The sequence below is a fragment of the Scophthalmus maximus genome, chromosome 21 (assembly GCF_022379125.1).
Source record: "Scophthalmus maximus strain ysfricsl-2021 chromosome 21, ASM2237912v1, whole genome shotgun sequence".
Lineage (NCBI taxonomy): Eukaryota > Metazoa > Chordata > Actinopteri > Pleuronectiformes > Scophthalmidae > Scophthalmus > Scophthalmus maximus.
Genome location: NC_061535.1, coordinates 10,100,411 through 10,109,877, shown reverse-complemented (window position 1 = coordinate 10,109,877; position 9,467 = coordinate 10,100,411). Strand labels below are relative to the sequence as shown.

Below are 9,467 nucleotides of genomic sequence, written 5' to 3'. Positions count from 1 at the left end.
ATGTCTGAGGGCTGTGGGATGAAAAGCACCGGACAGTGAACATGTGGAACCGGGCACGGGGCTCTGGACGCCGTCTATCAGCGGTGACACACTGGAGGTGTGTGTGAGGTTGAGATCTCATCTCTGTGTGTGTGTGTGTGTGTGTGTGTGTGGTGGTGAAGCGACAGACCAGCGTCTGCCGCGTTAAAAGACCACAGCTGCGACAAGCTGAACGGAAACACGCCGACTAGAACCGGAAGTTTCTCGGTTCTTTCTTTCACAATAAAAAGCCAAGAAAATTGATGAATTATCTGGGCTCTCGTTAGATTTCATATGGAGACACAAAAAAAATTGTATTATTGCATAGATTCCAATTCTTGACGGCATAGCAGCGTGTTCCAAAGACTTTTTTTTTGGCTTTGATAACATTTATGGTTATTTTTTTTTAAATCTTAGTTTTCTACATCCTTTTTTTATCTGCCATATTAGTGTGTTTCAACGGAGCAAAAATATTTTTCGGATGACACAGTTTCTTTTTTAAACTTGGGTCATCTGAGTCAAAAACATACAATAAGTTTTGGCATTCATAAATGCACAACATGCATAAAATTAACACGGCAATATTGTGTTTGCTTGTTAAGATGTAAATGAGAAAACAGGGTACTCATCCTTTAATTATATTTAAAAAAAACCATATTGAGACAAAGACGAGACAAGTCCAATGACTGGGAGGAAAGGTGCCAATAGTTTGAAAAGAAAGGTTGTATACATGAACCCTAAATAAGGATATTTATTTTGGGTTTACTTTGAAAGTTTTGACCGGAAGTGCTTAATGTCCACCACAGCAAACTTGACAGCGTTGCAGAGAGGCGGGGGATTGCGAACAGACCGAGCGACTGGAGGTCTGCTGCGGACTCCGCGGGAGCAGCAGACACTGACGCGGCCGGCTGAAGTTCCCCTCCTCGACCTCCGCCCCGGTCGTCACGGAACAAACTGCGAGACAGACACCGCTGGAGGGGTTATATTCGGAAACAGGTTGGTGTGGTCCGTTCCGGCGCGGGGGCTTCTCTCCTGCCGTCGCGACAGTCTCATTGGCCCGAGTTACTTTGTTGCCATGCACGCTGTTGCAGATCGGACGGTTCGTGTCCGAGTGAACCTGCGCGGGCTTTTCTTTTTCCTTCCAAAGCATCGAAGCCTTTTGGGAATATTTTCTCGGGGGGGAAACCCATCTCCAGCCGGTAAAAGAACCTTACATTTGACCATTGTTATCATTATTATTATTATTATTATTATAAACGTGTGTTAACAGCTCGGGCAATGAAACGTTCCACGTGATAGCATCATGGTTTTTTGTTGATAGCTCATTTCGTCGCGGTGCGTCAGGCCGTTTTTCCCCCGCGGGGGGGGGGGGGGGGGGGGGGGGGTCTTCCTCAGGGGCCCCTGCCCTTCCCTGGCTCCCGGGGACCCTCGGTGATGTGGAATCGAGGGGACCTTTGTTGCGCACGGATTAAAGTCCTTTGTGTGGGATTTTTTTTCTCTTCTTCTTCTCCTGCAGCCTGTGCGGGGCTGGAAAGCACCCTGCCCCCCACCTATGCCCCCCCCCCCCCCTCGCCATCCTCGCCCCAGGCATGCGGGGCTGCGGCCGCACAGATCTGTACCAAGCTGCGTGTCCGCATGTGCAGCAGTGAACAGGCGCAGATGGATCCAAGTGCCGCAGCAGCAGCAGCAGCACATGTCGGGCTGGATGCTGCTCGGGCCACATCTGTTTCGAATGAGGCGCGGGGACAAAAGGCGCTGCGAGCCTCGGCGGTGTTCGGCTCCTCCGGTGCAAACAGCGCAGGGTCGTGATCCCTCGGTGTGTTGCTGATGTTGGGTTTCCACACACGCCAGGACGAGTCACGAGTGATGATGCACTATGGTGCTTCGGCACACTGTCAATAGGATAACTATGTGTTGTTGTTTTGTTTTTTTAAACTCAATGACATGTTGCTGCTGTGCAAAGTATTCCACTGTTAGCAGCAGGGTTAGGATAAGGATGTATTTCTCCAGGGAACCGCACCTGTCATCAATTTTTTTCTATAGAATTGCATATCTGCCCACTGATTAAATGGAGAGTCAGATTTTTTGCTTTTTTTTAATTGCAGAAGATACTTATTGGCATGAAGCAGTGGCATTTATCGTCATCCTCTTCATGGGAACCCTGGAAGTCCTTGCCCCCCCCCCCCCCCCACACACACACACACACCGTGGGAACCACCGGATCGATTCCCAAATAGAAAACTATATGGCATCAGAGCTGTGGTCCATTAAAAGGGGGACACGCTGTAGTTGTTCAGTGCTGTGCTGCGGCAACTTGTTTCTACACACGAGTCTCCGCCGAGCAACAAGTTGCCCGCTGCACTCCTCTGTGACTTCTTCGCCTTGCTCTGCGATTGTGCGGTGACTTTGCAGCAAAACTTCCCTCTCCCGCCCCAGCAGATGAACTGTAGATGGGGAGTTGTGTTGTGTCTGAGGTGTCGGTTCTAATCTGAGAATAACAGCGACGTTTTGTCGCCGCGACTCGGCTGAGGGCCGATGCCAAGGTGAGTGAGGTCATGCTTGATTTCCTGAGGTTTCTCAGGGTTGTAAATGTGCCGCATCCTGACTTGCACTGTGACGCCGTGACTGTCTTTGAATTGTCAGTGGTTTACACTGGCCTATGTCTGACTGGGAGCCTTAATCTTTTGGGCCGAGTGTCTCCGACTTCAGATGCTAATGGAATGAAGAGATAAGAAGATAAGAACAGATTAGGATTGTGACATTCTCACACTGTGTCTTTTACTACAGGTTATTATTCAGAAAAAAGGAGCGCAGCAACAACACAATCTTTATTTATTTCAGTGAATGCAACTCGCAGTGACACCGTGAACTGGCTCTGAGGAGGTCGGGGCCGCTTGCTGCCACGCGGCATCACCGATAGTGCCGTTATCATGTGCGTGACTTGAAGCCCTGTCGGAATCCTGACTGCGTCTCTGGCACCTCTGGTGATAGCGATTCCTCGCACACGCGCACACACACAGACACACACAGACTCGCACAAATGACAACAGACAGTGGCTGTCTCTTGACAGACTCTCATTCATTAAGTCTTGTGCCTGATTGTTGACATCATGGCTGAAGCTTGTACTGGGACGGCCCAGACGGGGACTGCCATCTAGCACACACACTAAAAACCCTGGCATGATGTAACACTGCATGTGTGTGTGTGTGTGTGTGTGAGCTTCATGTTGTTGTAAAACAGAAGCTATTTAAACTCTTTACGAATATGCAGCTCCAACTCCCGTGGGCTCCCATTCTCGCTCAGACGACCCTCGCCACCATAGATCTATTCCCGGTGTGTGTGTGGCTGGTTGTCTGGGCTGCGGAGTGCGTGTGTACATGCTCCTCTACATAAGGATGGACCCCTTATAGATTCAGCGACCGTGTTCTCACGCCTCACTAAAAGCACCTGCTTTCAGCGCATGCACTTCCAGGATGTAAGTCGTCCTCGGGCGGCTGCTGCTATTTCTGGGAGGAAGAAGGAGAATTTGATATGAAGGGGAGACGCGGCGCAGCGGCAGCCCCACTGCTGTGGGAGCGCCCTGGTATTTATTTAGGTTAACTGATGCACGGATACTCTCTGACGGACGGATCAATGACAGGCCTCATCCCAAAACAAACCCTGCAGGAATGGCGAGGGGGGGGCCCAGCTGTCCTCTGACTCATACACACTCGCTGTGTAGGAAATATATGGAGGAGATCGCCCTGATCTTTTTAAAGCTCTCTGACTGCGTCTTGTAGCTGCATTAATGAGTAATGATGTCAAACTGCAGAACTGGGCTGTATGAAGTGCTTTATTTTGGGATGCAGCGTCTGAGGGAACGTAGGCTCCAGGGAGCCATTGTAGTCTCTGGATCGCATGCGGGATCGGTGTGTGTGTGTGGGTCATGTTGTCATCACCCCTTGCTCCGCAGAGGGGGATCAGATTACCAGGATGGACATCCACAGCAGTGGTATAGGTTCCCAGAAACAATCCGGGTTGACTGTCTGTTGTGGTTTTCCGATGATCCGAGGGAGGAGTTGCCCTGTGGTGTTTTTTATTCAATCGACTCACCAACGGAGTATGTCTGTCTGGAAGTGTCCGTGATGTGGGTGTATTTCAGAGGAAGCACTTTGCGGTTGTGGCATTCTGATGAGTAATGAGCTGAGGTGTGAGCGGCTGGGAGCATGTTTGTACACTGAAATGGAAGAAAAAAAGTAAAGTCTTCATCCAGGTGTTGCATTAACCAAATATGTTCAACGGCTGTCCATCATTTTAACAGATTAGAAAAGAGAGAAGAATGTAGTGTAAAGATAAGTAATTCAAACACAACGTGGTCAGAAACCACCTGTAGTAGACCCCACTACCCCCACATACATGTATAATCTGTAAATCTGTTCTGCCTATGAAATTTTTGTTGGGTGAAGTTGTCTTTGAGAATTTCTTTGCTATTTAATAGGTAATGTCGGAATATGATTAGAAGTTGAAAATGACAGGTTATAATAGAAAGTCGGAAGTCTAACACGCCCTCTGGTCTCATCTGTCTTCTCTCCTGCAGTCCAGCAGTTCCCCCGGTCAGACATGAGGAGCCCTCCAGGCCTGGGTCGCTGAGCAGTTGAGGTCAGAGTTCAAGCGCTCGTTCCCGTCATCATGGCTGACAGAGAGGGGCTGCCTATCCCCCCAGGCCAGGTCTACATCGAGGTGGAGTATGACTACGAGTACAAGGCCAAAGACAAGATGGTGGCAATCCGTCAGGGGGAGTGCTACATGCTGGTGAAGAAGACTAATGAGGACTGGTGGCAGGTGAGGAGGGAGGAGGGAACAAAGGCCTTTTACGTGCCGGCGCAGTACGTCAGGGAGGTGCGCCGGGCGCTCATGCCCCCCCAGAAGCCCACCTTGAGGGCCAAGCCCACCGTTTTGGATATTTGCCGGGCATCCAATGAAAACCTCAACAGACCCCAGCCCGAAATGTCCAGCTTTGGGCGCCCGTCACCTTCCTCCACCCCGTCGCCATCCTCTGATCGTGTCACGCCGCCAGTTCTACCCAAGGATCCGAACCAGAACTTGGGGAGTCCCCATCACTGCAAGGTGGTGGCTGAGCTAGTACTCCTTCACAACAACAACAACCATCACCACGCCAACAACGCCACGTTGCCACGGACACGGGCGGACTCGCCTCCGCTCAAAGTGGGGAACAATCACAACAGAAGTCCGAACAGCGACAAGACCTCCCCGCCGAGCGAGCCGCCGGGAGAGGGGCTGAGCAAGTTTCGCAACGATTCTGAGTCCGGGGACGAGCTGAGCAGCAGCTCAACCGAACACATGCAGGTAAGTCGCTACGTTCCTCTTGTTTCCAAATGGTGTCCTTACAGATCTTTTTCATTTGATGCATTTGTGGGAATAATCTATGCAGAAAGTCTGTAGGGGCAACGAAAACAATAAAGGGTACCCTCTGTTCTCCTTTCTGTCTGCGGAGTACTGACTCCCTTGAGCGCCGCTAGTTTTGTCCGTGTTTGTATTCTGAATTGTGTCCTTGGTTCCTTTCCCTCTCTTCCATTCTCCTTGCTTTATTTCCCACCCTCTGCTTATTTTACTCTTTTCTCCTGGGCCAACTGCAGATAACTGCCCTTGTCCTAATCCAATTCTGCCATATGGGGTGTTCAGAGATTGCATTTTTTTTGTTTCTCCGAGACCTACATTCATCCTTCAGCTCCCAGCGCACAAGTCTGCCTCAAACAATTTAGTGCCTCATTTGCCACATTCGACGAAGGCAGCAACAGTCGCAGGTGCTTATTAAAATCTCCTACTGTTGCCCTTGAAGCGTAATTTGTCTGGTGTGTACAGATGTGCGATTTTTTTTGGAAGTGGGGGGGGGGGGCAGCTGTTGCAGTTGGGTCATTAAAGACTAAATGGTCTCTTTACAGCTTCGCTTTTAAATGAAGGGGTTCTGTAAATGAGTCTTCAGCTCCATTGAATACAAGAAATGCCAAACACAGCTGCCTGTTTGTGTGGGTTCGTAGCTATCGCTTATGCTTTTTAAACTTGCTGATGTTCTCGTACTCCATGGGATCACTACCTGATTCTAAGATCCAAACTTCCTGATACTTCCTTCCTCCAGCCCCCAGACTGATAACTGAGGCCTCCTTCCACTTCCGTGTTATGCCTCATCACCCTGAAAGAGAGCGAGAGAGAATGGGTGAAAACTACAGGAACTGGGGCTTATCCTTCCTAGGCTGCAGCGGAGGTAGATCAAAGTAGAACAAGGAGATTTCCAGACAGTGGGAGTTCAAGCAGCGTTGCATTCATGAGCCATTTTTGGGGTGGATGTACTGTTTCTAGGCAGGGCCGGCCCGTTTGAAGGCTCCAAGTGCTTGCCTGTGTCTCTTTGTTCCACAGGCTGCGGCAGCCTCCTCCACCGTGGAGCGAACAAAGAGAGAAGGGCTTGAATAGAAACTAGGTCATATCTGCCGAGGATCAGTCTGAAGCCCCCAGTTGCCCCCCGCCGTGGGGACCACTGCGCGAGCGACAGCGTGTGCGGGGTGTGAATGCCATGTGTGATGCGCCATGTGAAGAAAAGGAGAGTGAGAATGGATGCTAACACAGGTTACAACTTCAGAGACCCCCACATGTATCACCTCTAAATGTTTGGGGGTCAAAATTGACACGCCCCTAAAAGGCCCCATCAAGGCAAGAGAAGGGTTGTTTTCTGTGCTGCTGGCAGCCTTCACCGACCTTTTGAATTAATTTCATGCTTGTCAAATCACATAGGCCTAAATAAACACACATTTCACTCTCAGCCATTTACATTTGTATGGGAAGCTCTGTGGAGTGTTTTTTTTTTGCCGGGCTACAGTAGCGCTGGCAGGGCGGATAAGACACAGACAGCAGACAGGATTCTACCAAAAACTCCCTGTGAAGCTCGGCGCTGGCAGTGGTCGCGGGGGAGGTGGAACCCACTCCCCTCGCTCCTCTTGCCTTTGTGGCGCTCTGTTAGTTTGTGCTGTTTGGCCTGTTGCCAGGCTAGTGAATGACCCCAGCAGAAAAAAAACAACAATTCTTTCAACTCCCCTACCCCTTCCACTGCTTCCTGTCACTGCTTGTATGCAGGCAAACTGGGCCTGCAAGAGAGAGGGAGGATCGTTTCGTTGACAATTGCTGTATTGTACGCGTTAGCTGGAGAAACGTTAAAAGTAATATTTGTGGACATTTACATTCTTACGGAAAATGTGTGTTCTGACTTCAGTGCATTTCTGAAAGTTGCTTAAGTGAAAGCAAAAACACAGCCGATGCCTGATCCACTTAATAGGATCAGTATTTGATATTTGTCCCAATACTGAAATTCTATGTAGTGTAGTATTGATAGAAAATTCATCCTTGGACAAAAAAAAATACAAATGGAAAAAAAATCAATAGATAAGAAAATCAAGGAACCACTGGCACAAACTAAACTAAACAATGTAAAGATCTCATTCAACATTCATTCTCCTAAAGCTGTTCACCTCCAGTCTCCGGTCCGGAGGAGCTGCGGGATGAATGGACGGATGGTGAGACGGATTGGATTTGTTGCTGACGTGCCTGAACTTCGAGTGCCAGCTGCCCACCTCTAATTGATTCGATTTGATCTCCGGGCGACGATTAGAAGTCTTTGTCTCGCCGTGCTTTCCATATGTAATTTGCTTTTCTCTGGGGCCCGGACAGCAGCGGAGACCGAGGGTCCACTCCCCGGTCCCTGCCCCTCCTGGTGCTGGAGTTTGTGGTCACACAGCCATCCGATCCCCGTCCCCGCTCCTCTATAAGCGGAGCTGTTACGCTCTCAAGGGATTGGCAACATAAACCCATTTTCCACACTTCTCAAGAGTCTGGCAATAGGTTAGAGTGTTTAAACCCATATGCTTTAAAGCCTGTTTTCATGTAAACATGCTGGGCTTCTCTGAGGCTCTGTTGCCTGTTTTTCCTCGATCACCACAGAGAAGGTTATTTTGAGTTGGGTTATTCTGGACTACTTTTACTCATCTTCTTCAGAGTAGGTTCTAAATCAAGACTCCTTCTCTTGATGAGAAACGGCTGCTTTTCTTTCCAAGGAACAGTGGCTTAATGAGCGGATGAAGGCTGCTCTGCGGGATTGTGCGAGATGCCTGATTGTTGTTTTTCCCAGTTGTGTCACCGAGGGGAAGATGCGAAGGCCCTGGAAGTGTTTGTGTCTGTGGCTTTGCGCCGTGGAGCCAGCGGGATGCCCAGCTCTCACTCACTGTCTGATTAGAAAGACGCTGACGCTGATTTCACACAATCACACCACAAAACAAGGTATCATCCACGGCTGGACCCTCCCTTTTCTTTCAAAGTTCTGGCACATTAAGCTGCTGAGCAACTCCTGGTACTCGGCAGCATACTGTGCTCCATGTCAATAATAAAACCTCTAATTCCCTGGGATTTTGAGCTGGATCAGTCACTCCACAAAAATAAGCCGTCTTCCAGCATCACATGTCTTGTTTCAAAGAAATCTCCTTAAAGTTCCGCTTCCAGGATTCCTGTAGCCACGGTGACATAACTGGCTTGTAACTGTACCTGTGGACAGATTCTGAGAGGGTTTAAGAACCAAAGGAAGCAGCTGAGTTGAAGCTAGTTTCTTGTCTGCCTTCAGCCTGCTGTGTGGTCTCCTGCCTGTCAGTGCCTGAAGGAGGAGGCGGAGGCAGAGTGGGAGGGGGTTGTGCATGTAGGGAGACAGGGACAAAGTGCGAGGGCCCTGGGCCCTGACAGAGCTGCTGCAGCCCCCTGTGTGATTTCCAAAGACCCAGGGACAGGAGGCCAGACATATATGTTTTCATGTTTGGGTGAATGCGGAGATTAGTCGTAGCCCGTGAGCCGTAAAAACCTCCGAATGGCTGCCACGGCAAGATGAATGACTCGAAAGAGCAACGTTACAAGGTCACCATTAAAGATGGAGGAGCGCATTAAAACTGGATGCCAGGAACGTGTGAACATCTGTCGAGAGGTAGATGGATTGTTCGTCGTGCTTTGTTTCCTTTCCCTCTGTGAAATACACGTCGCCCCTTTTTGTTTTGCTCGGTTCTGCTTATTCGTGTGTTTGCTGACTTGAGCAGCTGAGCAAAGGGTGAAAATGTGTATCGGTGGCTTAGCGGTGTGTTTAAATAGGCAGCTATAGGTTCTCCCAAGTGCCCTGTCAAAATGTATCTGCGGCTAGCAAGGTTTACTCAATTCTGTGCTCTACTGTCTGCTATTTTGGGGCTGCGAATTGGATCGGTATTATCTGGCGATGTGAATTTTGTCCCACGTGAAGCTTGACGTGCGTATTGTTCAGATACACGCCTTTCTGTCCCACTTCAGGGTCCCGGGAATCTCTCCAACTGTACAGAAGTTCAAAAAACAAACCCCACGCCACAGTAACCTGCTAATTACATGCTGCGCTAAA

General features: G+C 49.4%; 1 protein-coding gene across 3 annotated transcripts in view; it reads left to right on the top strand.

The window, feature by feature from the left end:
• Positions 1 to 847: 847 nt before the first annotated feature.
• arhgap12b (Rho GTPase activating protein 12b) overlaps positions 848 to 9,467 on the top strand; it is a 43,219-nt gene continuing 34,599 nt past the window's right edge. For all 3 annotated transcript variants that reach the window (XM_035619437.2, XM_035619436.2, XM_035619435.2), the window contains exons 1-2: positions 848 to 1,014; positions 4,596 to 5,365. In XM_035619437.2, the coding sequence (XP_035475330.1) occupies positions 4,688 to 5,365 (678 nt within the window). In that variant the 5' untranslated portion in view covers positions 848 to 1,014; positions 4,596 to 4,687. The remainder of the gene's footprint in view (positions 1,015 to 4,595; positions 5,366 to 9,467) is intronic.